The 19,832-nt window shown below is 44.0% G+C and overlaps 1 protein-coding gene across 4 annotated transcripts in view; it reads right to left on the bottom strand.

The window, feature by feature from the left end:
- Nucleotides 1–13,416, bottom strand: part of LOC126355184 (venom carboxylesterase-6-like) — a 345,553-nt gene extending 332,137 nt beyond the window's left edge. For 3 of the 4 annotated variants that reach the window (XM_050005403.1, XM_050005402.1, XM_050005401.1), the window contains exon 1: nucleotides 13,085–13,307. In XM_050005403.1, the coding sequence (XP_049861360.1) occupies nucleotides 13,085–13,303 (219 nt within the window). In that variant the 5' untranslated portion in view covers nucleotides 13,304–13,307. Of the gene's footprint in view, nucleotides 1–13,084 lie in introns of all 4 variants that reach the window. The other variant, XM_050005405.1, reaches the window with a different exon arrangement.
- Between the last annotated feature and the right edge of the window lie 6,416 nt (nucleotides 13,417–19,832).

The following is a 19,832-nucleotide window of genomic DNA, read 5'->3' as shown; positions in this document are numbered from 1 at the left end:
AAATAGGGACCCTCCCGTGCAGCTGATAGTCCGGGGGATATAGTCCTCCTACAGTACAAGTGTTGAAACTTTACAATGGTATGTGCAAGCTACTTCGATCACTGGCTACCAGCTCTAATGGATCAATACCTGTATATTTCATAGGATCACAACATGTGCTCGATGCCATCATACAGACGGTATTTGCTTTCAACATATTGGAAGAGAGAGATGCAGCAAAAATCTTACCGAGTTCTGTGTCGGATGAAGTGAGCGGAGCTTTTATAGTTCGCGATTTTTGCTGTTGGGTGGTACAGAATAATGATGAAAGAATGTTTGGGTGATGGACGTGAATGGACCCTGACCCTGAGGCACACAGATCTGCTTTGGACTGCAGTGCCTGTTTGGTGTGGAGTCTTCCTATTTTTCCCATTAAGAAACACCACCATTCAAAATTGTTCAAATGGCTCTGAGCAATATGGGACTTAACATCTGAGGTCATCAGTCCCCTAGAACTTAGAACTACTTAAACCTAACTAACCTAAGGAAGTCACAGGGTTATTTGGTAACCGTGATAGCGTTACGGAGATGTTTAGCAAACTCAAGTGGCAGACTCTGCAAGAGAGGCGCTCTGCATCACGGTGTAGGTTGCTGTCCAGGTTTCGAGAGGGTGCGTTTCTGGACGAGAAATTGAATATATTGCTTCCCCCTACTTATACCTCCCGAGGAGATCACGAAAGTAAAATTAGAGTGATTCGAGCGCGCACGGAGGCTTTCAGACAGTCGTTCTTCCCGCGAACCATACGCGATTGGAACAGAAAAAGGAGGTAATGACAGTGGCACGTAAAGTGCCCTCCGCCACACATCGTTGGGTGGCTTGCGGTGTATAAATGTAGATGTAGATTTAGATCACACACATCCATGTCGGAGGCAGGATTCGAACCTGCGACCGTTGCGGTCGCGTGGTTCCAGACTGAAGCGCCTAGAACCGCTTGGCCACATCGGCCGGCAACACCACCGACTCCACCGTTACTGTTCGTATTGTCTTTTATACTCATGTTGTACGTGCAAGCTTTGTTTGGTGGTGACCTTACACATCGTACACTGTTGGCGGAGCTAAGACAACATGTTCCTATTTCTACCGAGTGGTCAAAACACGGTCCTGTCGGTTTAACTCAGCTCTCCCTCTTTCTACACGGTTTACAGAATATGGTAGATGTAGCGCTCTCAGACTTCTCGTCAGTATTTAACGTCCTTAGGAATTGTTTTAATCAAGTTTTCCAACTATAAATGAATGAAACACCATCATACATCCCCCCTTTACACAATCGTTGCAGAACCGTATGACACGTGTGTGTTGGAGACACTGGGGACGTTTACTGCAAATTAACTACCTAAATTTCATTGCTAGGAACGATGACTTCATTGTGACTAACATATTAATGTACTTATCGAATAATTACCGAAAGTGAGCATAACTTGTGGATCGATCAGATATTATGAGTACTCGTGTCATCATTCTGCTGTTCTATATTCGAACTGACGGCACAGTGATCGGACTAAACTGTGCGATCACCTTGATACAACCAGCTAAAGCGAGATCGTTTTCTAACTGGTATCTGATGCATTGATAACAACCGCTGTTGAACACTGGTACGGTAACATCAGTGGAAGTGTTACAAGCCGTTAGTATGCCCGTCAACATTATGGTGGTGTGTTGATATTTGTCAAGCCGAACGTTATCCGAAAATTACCTTGAGCAGTTTATCAGGGAAGCTGCTCGTCAAGATAAGATCTTAGATATGCTGAAGTTTTCCGCACAGAAAATCAGTTATCATAAGGCCGTTACAGCATCATTGAATAAATCTGATTATAACAAGACATAGAAAGGCAAGACGATCTTCCTGCTTAACAAAAGCGACATGAAACAGATTACATAATCGGTCAGAATAAAAAGTTCATCTCTACCATTAACAACGTTGGATATCAATGGACAAAATTGAAGAGCACCGTACAGTACATTTCAGAGACTACGCGCCGAGCAAAGTTGTGAAGGATGGAAAAGACGGGCCATAATTCGGCAGCACCGTTTGGAAGCTGCTATGAAAGCAAATAGAGTTTCACTGCACAGGGGCAAAAAGCAACCAAACTAAGCTAAAACTTAAGGAGAGCAATACGTGAAGCGCTCAACGTTTTCGAATCTATAATTCTGTATACCTACCTGACACAGTACCCAAAGAAGTTTTTGTCTTATGTTTAATCAATAAACGGATCGAAACCATATGTACATATGCTCTGTGACCATAGTAGCTTTGAAAGAGAGGAGCACACAGAAAAGGCTGAAATATTAAACGCATTTATCCAAAATTGTTTCACAAAAGATTGCACTGTCGTACCTCCTCTAAATCGTCGCACGGACGACAAAACGAACGAAAAACAAGTGAAATCTGTCAACTGGACCTGACATGATACAAATATGATTCTACGTAGGGTATGTGAAAGCATTTGCCCCTCTTCCGGCATCAAGTGCAGTACGTCTCTAGAGTAGTGATGATTGAAGAGAACCACAGGTTGTTCCCATTTTCAAGTAAGGGTCTCCGAACGCAGGCATAAAACTATAGACCTGTATCTCATGCGTAGGTCAGGTGTAGAATTTTGGAACATGCTCTATACTTTCTGGAGAGCTATGTTACTCCACGAGACCGGGAAAGCAGAAGATACGGGCGCTCACGTAGACACTTGAAATTCTTGATTTACGGAAACATTCGATATAGTTCCACATTGCCGCCTAATGAACGAAGTACGAGCGTATGATTGGACTGAAGAGTTTCTAGGGAACAGAACACGGTATTTCATTCTCAACGGCGCGAACTCTTCAGACGTAAAAGTAACTTCGGACATACCCCAAGAGAGTGTTGTAGGACTATTACTTTTCGTGTTTTATATACATGACCTTGCGGATGACGTCTAAAGTTCCACGACATTATTAGCGAATAATATTGTTGTAGACACAGAAGTCGCGACGCTGGACCAATGGAGCGAAATGCAAGAGGTCCTACTGAGGATTGACGCTTAATGCAGGGCGTGGCAACTGACCCTCAATGTAAGCAAATGTAGCGTCATGTGTATGCATAGACTGAAAGACTTGTTAGTGTATGACTATACTACTGCACATCAGTCACTGGAAGCAGTTACTTTCATAAACTAACTAGGAGTATGCGTACGGAGCGATTTAAAGTGGAACGACAACATACAACAATGGCATGGCTAATGCCAACCAGTTTCAGTGGTAGAATGCTTAGCAGATGTAGTCCATCAACAAAGGAGGAAGCTTAGAAATCCCTCGTTCGACCAATATTTAAATGTTGCTGGTTAGTATAGGACTCGTAACAGATAGGACTGACAGAGGAAATAGAGAAGAGCCAAATAAGAGGAGGGCATTTCGTTACAAGTTCATTTAACATTCTCGAAAGCGTGACGGAGATGATCAATCAACTCCAGCGGCACAAGCTGCAAAGGAGGCTATCTGCATGACGGTGTTGTTAACTGCTTAAGTTCCGAGAGCGTCTGTTCCTACAAAAGTCAACAAATAAATGGCCTCCTTCTGAGTACATCCAGCGAAAAGACAGTGAAGATAAAATTAGAGATACTCGATCCCACATGGAGACTTACCGGTTCGTTCTTCCCGCCAATCAATCATGATTGGATGATGAAAGGTGGGAAGATTCAGAAACTACCCTTCGCCACACGCTATAAGGTAGCTTGAGGAATATAGGTGTTGATACACAAGCAGACATATATGTCACAGGCACTTTGTCCATGACTATTTACATAATGTATACAGTACAAACGTTGCAAACGTCACAAAAAGCGTGGCTTGTGAAGAGGTTTGGTATTGTACCACAGTGCCACAAAAGAGAATGATGAAAGTAGTGTGCATCCTTAGAGCGCAGTAGCAACTTAAGTATCGTAGTAGGAACATTATGAACCATACTTCATGTTATCGCCACAACTGCGACACCTACTACAGAAAAAAATAACTAACATGAACTGCAACGAACCTATTACTTTCTCCTGTGACAACAATATTACTTCAGTATCTGTATACGATTATTTAGAGTATCATTTGCTTGTCTATATATATATATATATATATATATATATATATATATATATATATATATATATATACTTAGTATATCGTCAAGAGAGCCTCTTTCTGTAGTGTTCTGACCTTTTTCTGCCGTGTAACAATCGGTCACACCGAGAAACTAAAAAAGTGATAAAATGATCACAACAGATAAGTGAGCTGTACTACTCGACGACGCGATAGCTACACCAGGCCGTAGGGGGAAGTAATTTGGTTTCGCGTCCAGGTATAGTCATGTATTTGTTCAAAGTAGTGCGTGTTGTTACTTTGTGAGAAGCTGCGACTGCTGATAATAAAAAAATAATGACACCAAAACGCCATAAAAGATGGGAAATTAAAGAGAATAGTTAAAGTCTAGTTAGTCGATGGTGTGTAAATTAGGGGAGACAGGAACTGCCCTGAGCAGAGGTGGATTCAGGTATTTAGAAGTAACATGCACATAAATACCCCGGCGACGACTTGGATAAATATGTTAGCAGGTAGCAATTTCAGCGATATTATGATCGATACAAGGAAATACCAACTTAGTGAAAATCTTCACAGATTTTGTTAGCGAAGAGACTTACAAGGTAATTATTCTAAGTGATTTAATTTTAAAGTTGTCATAATAAGCGATTCGTAACGTATGCGATCGAAATGACATAATTTCAAACTCCGCATGCTACATTACATTTTTATGTAAAATGAAAACATCACAATTAAAGCGACTAGTGGTTTATTCAGACGAAAACCAGTTGTTACACGTTATACCAAAAATAATGTTTTCGACGTGTGCTAATCAATCTTTACTTGTATTAAGCACGGCTTTGACGTATATGTCAGCAGAACTTCGTTAATTTAAAAGTCAAAACACCAAGCCATAAATGCAGCTATCGCCCGTCTGTTATGGTCTAAAAGAACGTAAAATTCGCTGTTCAAAAAATAACTATTTCTTTGATCTGTCATCCTGACATATGTCGTTGTTGACTTTGTAGCTTTCCTGTAAGTCGATTCAATAGTACCGAAATATCATAAAAGTATTGAAGGGCTAGTGGGAAATCTTGTTAGCCACATAAGAAAACCAAAATTCTTGGACAAAGACAAATATATCGCATCCCCAACACACGTATACTGACTATGGCGCAGTTACCCAAGTTGGTATTTATTCGGAGGAATACCTCGAGACTGTGGAAGGCTGTTGTGAATTTTATTAACTGCGAAATTGGATCCGCGGTTTAATTATCTTTCATGAGTCTAAACATAAACTTATGATTTTTCATCTCTGTCACTCTTAATGATGTAAATAATATAGCTTTACGTTTAATTTTTTCTTGCCGTTCCTTAAAATCGCCTGGACAGAACATCAGATTAAATGTCAATTGAAATGAAGCCATATTCTTCATTTACTTATTATTTCAGATTTACTGTTTGTCATCGCAGTAGTCAAGTGTGTTGTAATAAATTCACTTCTGTCTATTCCTTGCTTAGTTAGTAACCCAATTTCTGCCTTTGTGGGACTTAATGTTGAAAGATTAGAGTTATGGATTAAAGAGAGAACAGGCTATAACGCATACACTAAGCTAACAACAGTCATGGGATAGCGATATTCACATATACAGATGGCGTTAGTATTGCATACACAATATCAAAAAAAAGTGGTGGGTTGACGGAGCTGTCATTTGTACTCAGGTGATACATGTGAAAAAATTTTGACATGATTATGACCACGCGATGGTGCAAGGTAATGGGCGAGTTGTGGCCCCCTGAAGATATTCTAAGTTCGGAGTTGGCGTGGCCGAACAGGCCGCTGGACAAGCTGGAGCCCGGCAGCAAACACGTGGTGCCGAACGTAAGCTGAGCAAGAGCCCCAGCGCATGGTCCAGACTGATTGCGTGGCTGGGAATTCCATGTTGACGCTGTGGCAAGGACGGTGCTTTGTGTCGATGAAGAAGATTTCTATACCGGGAGTGCCAAAGATGGCGGACTTTGTGAAACCGTAATGGCAGACATTCCAGAGTTCATATAGAAATTAATAGTAGCCAGAGGAACCATGATACCTCAAAAAGAAACATGTACATTATCATTATTTGCACGACGATTCTGATGGTGTAATCAGATTTTCAGTATCATTATTAGTTTAAAGTTTAGTATCTGACATTAAATTATGCAAGCAATACCAAGCAACGAATTTCCAAAATCTAAACACTTCATCCGATTCTGTCGATCGACGTGTCTTTAGAAAGCTATTAGCGTAAACCCAAATTGGTATAAATTACAGGCATGTAACTTGAATAGTACATGAGTTATTGGAGGTCAAAGCGGCCGATTATTGTTGATCGAGGCAGGCCATAAGTACTCCACAAAGACACGAAAAAACGGCAGCAGCATGCTTATAAAGATATTTATTCGTCTCCGACTTTGTTTATATCCGATATATACTATTCATGAACAAATTGGTTAACTATTTACTGTGTTTTAGAAAGCACAGAAGCATTAAGCTACTGGCCTACCTTTAATTCTATTCCTTTGATATATATTTATTTAATTTGTTTATATATTTAATCATGTGTGTTAGAGTGTATTTATGGTCCAGTCATAGGAATATTTAATTAATTTAATGTTATTTAAAAGTAGATCGAGTATTTCGAACGTATTTCATCATGTTTGTGAGGGTGCATTTAGCTGGAAGACATGGCGCAAGCGTTATAGTCAATCACAGCGCTCGTGAATGGGGAGACTGGATGGAGGTGGGAGGGGAGCATCGTTTCGACAGAGGAGACGAGGGAGTTCTGGGAGTACGGTACAAGACAGGAAGTCCGGGACAGTACGGAGACGGATGGACAGTCGGAAGAAAGACTTGGACAGTGGAGCAGTTTGCGCGTGTTCGCGGAGGTTAGAAATACACTCCTGGAAATGGAAAAAAGAACACATTGACACCGGTGTGTCAGACCCACCATACTTGCTCCGGACACTGCGAGAGGGCTGTACAAGCAATGATCACACGCACGGCACAGCGGACACACCAGGAACCGCGGTGTTGGCCGTCCAATGGCGCTAGCTGCGCAGCATTTGTGGACCGCCGCCGTCAGTGTCAGCCAGTTTGCCGTGGCATACGGAGCTCCATCACAGTCTTTAACACTGGTAGCATGCCGCGACAGCGTGGACGTGAACCGTATGTGCAGTTGACGGACTTTGAGCGAGGGCGTATAGTGGGCATGCGGGAGGCCGGGTGGACGTACCACCAAATTGCTCAACACGTGGGGCGTGAGGTCTCCACAGTACATCGATGTTGTCGCCAGTGGTCGGCGGTAGGTGCACGTGCCCGTCGACCTGGAACCGGACTGCAGCGACACACGGATGCACGCCAAGACCGTAGGATCCTACGCAGTGCCGTAGGGGACCGCACCGCCACTTCCCAGCAAATTAGGGACACTGTTGCTCCTGGGGTATCGGCGAGGACCATTCGCAACCGTCTCCATCAAGCTGGGCTACGGTCCCGCACACCGTTAGGCCGTCTTCCGCTCACGCCCCAACATCGCGCAGCCCGCCTCCAGTGGTGTCGCGACAGGCGTGAATGGAGGGACGAATGGAGACGCATCGTCTTCAGCGATGAGAGTCGCTTCTGCCTTGGTGCCAGTGATGGTCGTATGCGTGTTTGGCGCCGTGCAGGTGAGCGCCACAATCAGGACTGCATACGACCGAGGCACACAGGGCCAACACTCGGCATCATGGTGTGGGGAGCGATCTCCTCACTGGCCGTACACCTTTGGTGATCGTCGAGGGGACACTGAATAGTGCACGGTACATCCAAACCGTCATCGAACCCATCGTTCTACCATTCCTAGACCGGCAAGGGAACTTGCTGTTCCAACAGGACAATGCACGTCCGCATGTATCCCGTGCCACCCAACGTGCTCTAGAAGGTGTAAGTCAACTACCCTGGCCAGCAAGATCTCCGGATCTGTCCCCCATTGAGCATGTTTGGGACTGGATGAAGCGTCTTCTCACGCGGTCTGCACGTCCAGCACGAACGCTGGTCCAACTCAGGCGCCAGGTGGAAATGGCATGGCAAGCCGTTTCACAGGACTACATCCAGCATCTCTACGATCGTCTCCATGGGAGAATAGCAGCCTGCATTGCTGCGAAAGGTGGATATACACTGTACTAGTGCCGACATTGTGCATGCTCTGTTGCCTGTGTCTATGTCCCTGTGGTTCTGTCAGTGTGATCATGTGATGTACCTGACCCCAGGAATGTGTCAATGAAGTTTCCCCTTCCTGGGACAATGAATTCACGGTGTTCTTATTTGAATTTCCAGGAGTGTATTTCGGAGTGTGATTTCCGTGGCTTCTGCAGTGAAGTCGTAGTATGCGTTCAGAAGGGAATATCTCGGTATGTTGTTGCTCATAACTAATTAAGTAAAGTAGGAATCTACTGTTTCCCTGTTATTCAACTTATATTTTATTTAATTGCTGGACCATAGACACGAATAAGTGTTTTGCAGTAATATATCGCATTCTCAAAAGTACTTCTACTATCGCACTCGTCATTTAAAGTCATTAAGATAGTACCTGCAGATTTTATTTCATTGCAATCTTTCATTTATAAATTACATGTTACATTCATAATTCGCAATTGCCGAGTGATAGAAACCTTCGACCATTCGATTCATGTGTGGATTCTTATCGTATAATGTAGCTCGCCGGCCGCTGTGGCCGAGCGGTTCTAGGTGCTTCAGTCTGGAATAGCGCGACCGTGACGGTCGCAGGTTCTAATCCTGGATGTGTGTGATGTCCTTAGGTTAGTTAGGTTTAGGTAATTCTAAGTTCTACGGGACTGATGACCGCAGATGTTGAGTCCCATAGTTCTCAGAGCCATTTGAGCCATTTGAACTGTAGACTCGGCAGTATTTGGCAGGTAATGCGGTAACTACTTATCCCAGCCACTAGACAACGAAACCAGCCAAAACCTTTAATATTGCAACTGTCAGTCGCAGGGTACGTAGCTGAGGGCCACCACCAGCTTCATTTGTACACTCCTGGAAATGGAAAAAAGAACACATTGACACCGGTGTGTCAGACCCACCATACTTGCTCCGGACACTGCGAGAGGGCTGTACAAGCAATGATCACACGCACGGCACAGCGGACACACCAGGAACCGCGGTGTTGGCCGTCCAATGGCGCTAGCTGCGCAGCATTTGTGCGCCGCCGCCGTCAGTGTCAGCCAGTTTGCCGTGGCATACGGAGCTCCATCGCAGTCTTTAACACTGGTAGCATGCCGCGACAGCGTGGACGTGAACCGTATGTGCAGTTGACGGACTTTGAGCGAGGGCGTATAGTGGGCATGCGGGAGGCCGGGTGGACGTACCGTCGAATTGCTCAACACGTGGGGCGTGAGGTCTCCACAGTACATCGATGTTGTCGCCAGTGGTCGGCGGAAGGTGCACGTGCCCGTCGTGATCATGTGGTGTATCTGACCCCAGGAATGTGTCAATGAAGTTTCCCCTTCCTGGGACAATGAATTCACGGTGTTCTTATTTCAATTTCCAGGAGTGTATTTTGAAAGCCCGCAGCATTACCTAAGTTGGTATTTATTCGGAGGAATACCTCGAGACTGTGGAAGGCTGTTGTGAATTTTATTAACTACAAAATTGGAACCGCAGTTTAATCACCTTTCGTGAGTCTAAATATAACCGTATGATTTTTCATCTTTGCCACTCTTAATGATTATTCTCTAATTTAGCTTTACGTTCAATTTTTTTTCTTGTCGCTTCTTAAAATGGCGTAGACAGAATGACAACTGAAATGAAGCCATAGTCTTCATTTAGTTATTACTTCAAATTTACTGTTTGTTATCGCAGTAGTCAATTGTGTTGTAATAAATTCACTTCTGTCTGTTCCTTGCTTAGTTAGTAACCAAATTTCTGCCTTTGTGTGCCTTAATGTTGAAAGGTTAAAGTAATGGATTAAAGAGAGAACAGACTATAACGTATCCACTAAGGTAACAAAAGTCGTGGGTAGCTCTATCCATATATACCGATGGCGGTAGTATTGCATACACAATATGCAAAAAGGTGGTGCATCGGTGGAGCTGTCATTTTTACTCAGATCATGCAGGTGAAAAGTTTGTGACACAATTATCACCACGCGTTGGGAATTAACAGATTTAGAATGCGGAATGATTGTTGGAGCTACAAGCATTGAACACCACTCCACTCCGAAAGTCGTTAGGGAATTCAATATCCTGAGACCTACGATATTCAGAGTATGCAGAGATATCAGATTTCACAGACAATGCAGTTGCCCAAGGCCTTCATTTGAGGACCTAGAGCAGCGGCGTTTGCGTTGATTTGTCAGTGGTAAGAGACAAGCAACACTGTGTGAAGTAACAATAGAAGTCATTATGGGATTACGACGATAGTATCCGTTAGGACTGTGCGGCAGAATTTGGCGTTAATCGGCTATGAAAGCAGACCACCGACGCGATTGCCTTTGCTTATAGCACGACATCGCCTGCAGCACCTCTCCTGGGCTCGAGATCATATCTGTTGGACCCTAGAAGACAGGAAAACTTGGCCTCGCTAGGTGAGTCCCGATTTCAGTTGGTAGGAGCTGATAATAGTGTTCGAGTGTGGCGCAGACTTCATGAAGTCGTGGAGCCAAGTTGTCAGCAAGGCTATGTGCAAACTGTTGGTGGCACCATCGTGGTGTGGACTGTGTATAAATGAAATGGACTGGTCCAAGTGAACAATTCATTGACTGGAAATGGTTATGTTCGGCTACTAGGAGATCAGTTGCATCCATTGATGGACTTCTTGTTTAGAAACAGAGAATGCGTCGTGTCACCGAGCTACAACTGTTCGACTGGTTTGAAGAACATTCTGGAAAATATGAACGAAAGATTTGGTCCTCCAGATCTCCTGACATGAATCCCATCGAACATTTATGGGACATAGTCGAGAGGTCAGTTTGTGAACAAAATCCCGCACTGGCAACCTTTCGTTGTCATGGACAACTACAGAGGCAGAATGGCTCAGCATTTCTGCAGTACTCCTCCAACGACTTATGGAATCCTTACCACGTAGAGTTGCTGCATTACGCTGGGCAGAAGGAGGTCCAACACGATATTAACAGGTATCCAAAGACTTTGGTCACTTCAGTGTGTATAACACACACAGAATCGCTCCATTATTAGAAAATATCCCAGTATTGTCTGTAGATGGTACCTTTGCCTCCATTTATCACGGTGTGAATTTTCTAATGGTTCAGGATTATCTGAAAATATCCAGCAATTAAGAATCCACTTTCCGGTAGACTTAAATATTGCAATGTTCACCACCCTGATCAACCTTAAGTTCTTACAATCACTATGGGTCACACCGGTTTTGACATTGCTGTTAAGTATTATTTCTTTTACATTCAGGATTACAAGTGATAGTACGCTGAAGCACCAAAGTAATTGGCTAATTCAAATACAAACAGACAGAATACGGAGCTGCAGTCGGTAAGCCTATGTAAGACAATAAGTGTCTAGCGCGATTGTTAGATCGGTTACTCCTGCTACAATGGCTGGTTATCAAGATGTGAGTTTGACGTGGTGTTCTAGTCGGTGCACGACCGATGAGACACAGAATCTCCAAGGTAGCCATGATGTGAGGATTTTTCCGTACGACTATTTCATCACGAGTGTACCGGGAATCCGGTAAAACATCAGATCTCCGACATAGCTGTGGCCGGACCAACAACGACTGAGGAGAGTCGTTCAACGTGACGGAAGTGCAACCGTTCGGCAAATTGCTACAGATTTCAATGCTGGGCCATCAAAAAGTGTCAGAGCGCGAACCACTCAACGAAACATCATCGAACTTTCGAATCCGAAGGCCCATTCATCTATCGTTGATGTGATGACTTCATGACACAAAGCTTTCCGCCTCGCCTGGGCACGCCAACGCCGACATTGGACTGTTGAAGACTGGAAACATGTTGCCTGGTCGTACAAGTCTCGTTTGTAATTGTAGCGAGCAGATGAACATGTACAGGTATGGAGACAACCTCATGAATTGATGGACCCAGCATGTCAACAGGGGACTGTCCAAGCTGGTGGAGGCTCTGTAATGGTGTGGAGCGTGTGATGTTGGAGGGAAGTAGGACCCCTGATACGTCTAGATACGACTCTGACAGGTGACACGTAGGTACGCATCCCGTCTGACCACACACATTGCGCATTCCGAAGGAGTTGGCCAATCCAGCAGGTCAATGCAACACCCCACACGTCCAGAATTGCTACAGAGTGGCTCCAGGAACGCTCTTCTGAGTTTGAACACTTCCGCTGGACACCAACCTTCCCAGACACGAACATTATTGAGCATATCTGGGATACATTGTAACGTACTGTTCAGAAGAGATCTCCACCCTCTCTTACTCTTACAAATTTATGGACAGCCCTGCAAGATTGATGGTGTCGATCCCCTCCAGCAGATTTTAGTCGAGTCCATTCTAAAACGTTTTGAGGCACTTCTGGGTGCTCGCCGAAGCCCTACACGATATTACGCACATTTACCAGTTTCTTTGGCACTTCAGTGTATTTATGTGGCAATAAACTTCATGTACACTTACTACGATTACATGTACCGAACGAGCCACAACAAAATACTTTATTTATATTCATTTCGATGTTATTCCAACGAAACATACAGACATAGCCCATCAAAGAAGTATTATTAACCTAGTGTTTCCATTGCGGCAGCACGCCGCTTGATCGAATATCTCTGGAGCGTAAACACGGCAGTGGTTCCATGTTGAGCAGCTCTTCAGTTCGCTTTGTCTTATAGTAAATGTTTCTTCTTTTTTAAGTAGGGCAGTATTCTGGAGTAGATAACTTAAACTTAGAAACAGAAAAACTGTAAAAAGTGAAAAATATTGTGTCATCTTCCTTGACAGTTTCAGCACTGTGTCGAACCGGTATGAGGCTCACCTTAAATCGCAATGGCCCAACGGGCGGCTTCGCGAAGGGGATGTTGTAGAAGGCCAGCGTGTGGCGCCCACTGCTGGACAGCTTGGCGGTCCCCCTGACGGCGCCCTGGCGAGTCCGCACCACGGGCGCTCCGCCGCCCACACAAGATTCCAGCAGCAGCAGCAGCGGCAGCAGCAGGGCTGTCGTAGCGGTCAAAGAGGAACGCCACACCGCAGCCATTGTCGCTCTGTTCCGTGGCCGGGCGTGTCCTTTCTTATCACGCCGCGTTTGCACTGCTGAGTTACGCGCTCTTATCGCCCAGTCCGACTGCTCCTATCTTCAGATTACATCGCCTGTGATACAGGTGCACAATTATAATGGGTCTGGCGTAGTATTGGTGAACTTCTCCGCTGCCATTACGAAAAGATAGACAGGGAGGAATGCACAGGATAAATAGGCTAGAGGTAAAGCACACACATGGAGAAAAATGTCGTGAGATCGAATCCCAGTCGGATCATAGAATATTTTAGTCCACCATTAACCTAGGTTTCAGTGATGCGAAGATTCGCCAGAAACGACAGGTGGTCTGGATTCCATGTTCAACTCTAGGTAGATGACTGTAGTGGGAGCCGTAACATCCCCTGCGTTCTATCCACCTTCTACAACAGTGGCTGCCAAGAACTCAAGTCGTGAGCTGTGCCATAGTGCTCAGCGTGGATGCACGATTCTACATCTACATCTACATGATTACTCTGCAATTCACATTTAAGTGCTTGGCAGAGGGTTCATCGAAGCACAAAAAAATGGTTCAAACGGCTCTGACCACTATGGGACTTAACATCTACGGTCATCACTCCCCTAGAACTTAGAACTACTTACAGCTAATTAACCTAAGGACATCACGCAACAACCGGTCATCGCGAGGCAGAGAAAATCACTGACCCCGCCGGAAATCGAACCCGGGAACCCGAGCGTGGGAAGCGAGAACGCTACCGCACGACCACGAGCTGCGGACCATATCGAACCACAATCATACTATCTCTCTACCATTACACTCCCGAACAGCGCGCGGGAAAAACGAACACCTAAACCTTTCTGTTCGAGTTCTGATTTCTCTTATTTTATATTGTTGATCATTCCTACCTATGTAGGTTGGGCTCAACAAAATATTTTCGCATTCGGAAGAGAAAGATGGTGACTGAAATTTCGTAAATAGATCTCGCCGCGACGAAAAACGTCTTTGCTTTAATGACTTCCATCCCAACTCGCGTATCATTTCTGCCACAATCTCTCCCCTATTACGTGATAATACAAAACGAGCTGCCCTTTTTTGCACCCTTTCGGTGTCCTCCGTCAATCCCACCTGGTAAGGATCCCACACCGCGCAGCAATATTCTAACAGAGGACGAACGAGTGTAGTGTAAGCTGTCTCTTTAGTGGACTTGTTGCATCTTCTAAGTGTCCTGCCAATGAAACGCAACCTTTGGCTCGCCTTCCCCACAGTGTTATCTATGTGGTCTTTCCAACTAAAGTTGTTTGTAATTTTAACACCCAGGTACTTAGTTGAATTGACAGCCTTGAGAATTGTACTATTTATCGAGTAATCGTATTCCAACGGAGTTCTTTTGGAACTCATGTGGATCATCTCACACTTTTCGTTATTTAGCGTCAACTGCCACCTGACACACCATACAGCAATCTTTTCTAAATCCCTTTGCAGCTGATACTGGTCTTCGGATGTCCTTACTAGACGGTAAATTACAGCATCATCTGCGAACAGTCTAAGAGAACTGCTCAGATTGTCACCCAGGTCATTTATATAGATCAGGAACAGTAGAGGTCCCAGGACGCTTCCCTGGGGAACACCTGATATCACTTCAGTTTTACTCGATGATTTGCCGTCTATTACTACAAACTGCGACCTTCCTGACAGGAAATCACGAATCCAGTCGCACAACTGAGACGATACCCCATAGCTCCGCAGCTTGATTAGAAGTCGCTTGTGAGGAACGGTGTCAAAAGCTTTCCGGAAATCTAGAAATACAGAATCAACTTGAGATCCCCTGTCGATAGCGGCCATTACTTCGTACGAATTAAGAGCTAGCTGCTTGCACAAGAATGATGTTTTCTGAAACCATGCTGATTACGTATCAACAGATCGTTCCCTTCGAGATGATTCATAATGTTTGAATACAGTATATGCTCCAAACCCCTAGTGCAAACCGACGTCAATGATATAGGTCTGTAGTTCGATGGATTATCCTACTACCCTTCTTAAACACTGGTGCGACCTACGCAATTTTCCTATCTGTAGGTACAGATCTATCGGTGAGCGAGCGGTTGCTATGTAGGGAGCTATTGTATGAGCGTAATCTGAAAGGATCCTAATCGGTATACAATCTGAACCTGAAGATTTGCCCATATTCCCCAACGCCATGGCACGCTGTCTGAGCTTGAAGAGGGGGAAATTTCGAACGTACTGCATTTAAATGGCGTGCCGTCTCACTGTACACAGCTTGGTTTTATATTTCATAGTTCTCAACGCCGTAGATCACAAACAAAACTATTCTTCAGTATTATCTAATTAGACAGTCCACTCACATTAATGTGTCGACATGTCAATAGCCTGAATATTGGAGCACAGACTTGCAGGTAGAGAATCAGTTAGGTTGTGAAGGATGTAGTGCCATGTAGAGTCCAGCGACAAGATCAGTGGCACTAGCTTTCTCGGTTGACTATCCATGGCGCAATCAGCTCGGTCAAAGTGATACCACAGATAACCGATCGGGTAAATGCGGGGAGTCTCATGGCCAGGGCAGTGTGGTAGTCACACTGACGCTCTTGGACATGCACGTAGACTGTGAGCTGTGTCACCCTTTGCATTGTTCTGCTAGCAGATGTCAAGATGCCAAGGAGAAAACAAACTGTTTGGTGGATGCTGTTTCCAAGGAAAGATGCATACTTTTGTTGATCCATTGTGCCTTCTAGACTGACGACATCACCCAAATGATGCTTGGAACACATTCCCCGGACCCTAATACTCCCTGATGTGCCAAGACCCTTTTGACAAGTGCTGCAGAATGTTTGCTTTCAGTTGTTTCATGCCAGTGGAGCATAAAATGCGACGCAGTCGACTTCCAGTTGCGGTATTGGCTTCCAAAGTTCAGCTTTAGTCACCAATGAGAAGCAGTAAGCATGGGTGAATGGAACACTTGCTGAGGAGACACTGTTGGTAGCCCCTTGGTTCATCTGCGCAATCAGTTCCTGATTAATTGCACATCTATTATTCCGTACACCTCTTCGAAGCCGCCATTCACCCGTGTAGTCTACGGCCTCTCCGGCATCACAGTTGCCTCTGCGCCGATTTTCGATAGCGCCATTTTGCCATGCAAGGTATATATTAAACATGGCGGCATGTGAACAGCTTACAGGCTCAGCCGATTCGGAAATGCTTCCACCCTTCGCCCGAGAGCCTTTGGACACTAGACAAATCGCTCCGTTTCCTCATTACGTGGACTGGTCAGTTTCCCACGTCCACCGACACGCTTTATATACGCATCACTGCTAGAGCTGCCATGTGCCATCTGTGAATGGTCATTGTATGTTGAAATCGAACGTAGGCGGTGATCAAATTAGGGTGAGAGGACCGTGTACTTTTATCACACTGAAGACAGAATTTGTGTCTGGACTGTCTGCATACGAACAGACGCAGGAAATTTCATAGAATTTCGCGCTCAGGTTGCCAGGTAATAGCGACTTATTTAGTTTGATTGCCAAAATAAGTTCTTTAACACTGATATAGTGATTGAAATACTGGTAGTTTTTTGGCAACCTCGTTATGGAGACGCGGAAACCTGAGGAATACAATGCAGGCATCATGGACAGTTTGAACGGTTACTTCATAAACTCAATAACAGCTGATTTTAAACTGAAAATTCGTTCCAGGCATGTGCCTTGACTTAACCGATGTACTTTTAAATAATATATGCAGGACCCACACTCTTCGTTCAGTTCCGTGGAAAACTATTACAACTGACTGTGAAATAACGCGTGCTACTTCGGAAAATTTACCATTCGTACCAGCAATTTCTTCACGTGCTCCATACTTTCAATTTTACCACAGATCCTTTCTTGATGTACAGAACATTGAACCTCGTCCGTCAATCGTTATAATTTTTTGCTCTTTCATTGTCAACTAAATTTTAAAATTATTTCTGCTTGGTATTGTAATGTATCGTAGCAAATCTGCAGTACTTGTTGATTATGCAACTTCTTAATAGATATTGAGAATTTTCATCTCTCTCTTCTGTCATTCCCATTAAGTTTTAAATGATTGTGTCTATAGGTCGTTTGACTGCCAGATTTTGTGCAAACGATCAATGGAACTCTAATCGTTCTTCATACCACGAACACATATCTTAGGGTAAACAAAGGTGGAAGACCAAAAGCAAAGTGCGCACATTAGTGTTCATCTGCATATCGAAGAACCAATGACGGAAATAAAAGAAAGATTCAATAGTGGGATTGAAATTCACATTGACAGAATATCAGTGATAAGAATATCTGATGGCACTACTATCCTCAGTGAAGGTCAAAAAGGATTACAGGATCTGTTGAATGGAATGAAGAATCTGTTTAGTACACAGTACTAATTGAGAGTAAATCGAAGAAAGATCAAATTAATGAGAATTAGCCGAAATAAAAACATTAAAATTGGTGACCATGAAGTAGACGAAGTTAAGAAATTCTGCTACCTAGGTAGCAAAGTAATCCACGATGGACGGTACAAGGAGGACATAAAAAGCAGGGTAGCACTGACAAATAGGGCATTCGTGGGCAAGAGAACCCTACTAGTATCAAACGTAGACCTTAATCTGGGGAAGAAATTTCTGAGAAAATTCGTTTGGAATACAGCATTGTACGGGAGTAAAACATGGACAGTGAGAAAATTGGAAAAGAAGAGAATCGAAGCAATTGAGATGTGGTGCTAGAGACTAAAGTTGAAAATTTGTTGGACTGATAAGGTTAGGAATGAGGAGATTCTGCGCCGAGTCGGAGAGCAAAGCGGTATGTGGAAAACACTGACAAGGAGAACGGAAAGGATGATAGGACATCCGTTAAGACATCAGGGAATAAGTTCCATGGTACTAGAGGGACCTGTAGAGTGTAAATACTGTAGAGGAAGGAAGAGTACACCCAGAAAACAACTGAGGACGTGGGTTGCAAGTGCTATTCTGAGATGAAAAGGGCGGCACAGGAGAGGTACATGTAGTGGGTCATGTCAGACCAGTCTGTGGTGCCGTCCGAAAAGTAGGCACCGCAGTGCTAAAGGGAACGTCGAGCTGTACCGAATACTTTCCAGGAGCAGCGAGAAAAGCCGAGCGCCGGCGCACATGCATTCCGCAGACTTCAGTGTGTGGAGTTTAGTTTACAGTGGGTGGCTCTGCTGTACACAAAGGATCCATGTACGGGGTGTTTAACGGTTCTAGTTACAAAAGAAAGCAGCGAGTAGAGGATAATGAAATAAGCAGATAATCATAAAAATCATAGATCGGGATACAATAGTTTCCCCCTTACGACGTATTATAACTGAGTACATGAACACCTTATAACAGAGTTCCTGAGGATCCAAATTGCAGATATGCGCTAGAGGACAAAGACATTACACAGGTCTATAAACTTAGACATTGTCGGCATGAGAACAGCGATCTGCTGGTATATTTGATTAAAATAAGTCTAAATCGCAAAGACATTTATTATGACCGGTATCGACTTTAAGTAGTCTTCAGATGTGGGTCCTAGCAGGATACGAATAGTAGCTTCAGGGAGTACTAAACCGTATGGCATTACGAGAAAATGTAGAAGAGATGTATATACTAACATGTTATCTGTTCTTTTGGACATGTCCCAAACAACAGATACCATCGCTGTCCATGCAGCTCGTTAGAATGAAACTACAATGAAATGAAGACCCTTAGCTGCTTACAGGCGTTGACATACGTCAACGGGGTCAGATGAAAATGTGTGCCCCCACCCGGACTCGAACCCGGGATCTCCTGCTTACATGGCAGACTCTCTATCCATTTTTTAAATATATTAAACTAATAATAAAGTAACAGAACCTTATAAAGACACACATGTTAGGAAAAAAATTTACGTACTGGCGAGTCGCGAACCACCGCCCAAACATAAAAATTTCACAAATCAGGGACGCTCTTCACCACGGTTTTTTTTTAAGATAAAATTAAAAATGCGGTTCCTTCGCTTTATGGTCCAACAACGCGACCACTTTTTTTTTTTTTCTTGGGTACAGGAAGGCAGGGTAAACAAACAATCTTTATTCGTACAATTCTGCTGTCCTAGGGAGAAGAAAAGTATGGAGACAGCAAAAACAATTTGGAAACCATAAAATCAACACAAAGGCCGCCCTCTTTTTTTTCTTTTCTTTTTCTTGTAACAGGAATAAAGTAAATGACAATCCTAGTCACGGGCGGACACCCCAGCTATCGGGCGGATTGTGAAAAATACTTCCTAAAAATTGGAAAAGTAAGTCCTGTATTTCGTATGACTCCGTATGAGCTCGTGTTGTTCTTGTAAATACATCCAATAATCCATCGCGGACTTAATATCGTACGAATACAAACATTTCGTCGCATCTCCAGCGACCCAATTGACCGCATACGTCTTTTGTTTGGGGAAAAAGGTCTTGTCCGGTAGAAAAAGTACATCCGATTTGATTTCTGTGTAGTTAGTGCGCCGAAAGGACAGT

Source organism: Schistocerca gregaria, chromosome 3, assembly GCF_023897955.1.
Source record: "Schistocerca gregaria isolate iqSchGreg1 chromosome 3, iqSchGreg1.2, whole genome shotgun sequence".
NCBI classification, from domain to species: Eukaryota; Metazoa; Arthropoda; class Insecta; order Orthoptera; family Acrididae; genus Schistocerca; species Schistocerca gregaria.
Note: the sequence above shows the minus strand (reverse complement) of the source record. Positions and strands in the feature narration are given on the sequence as shown.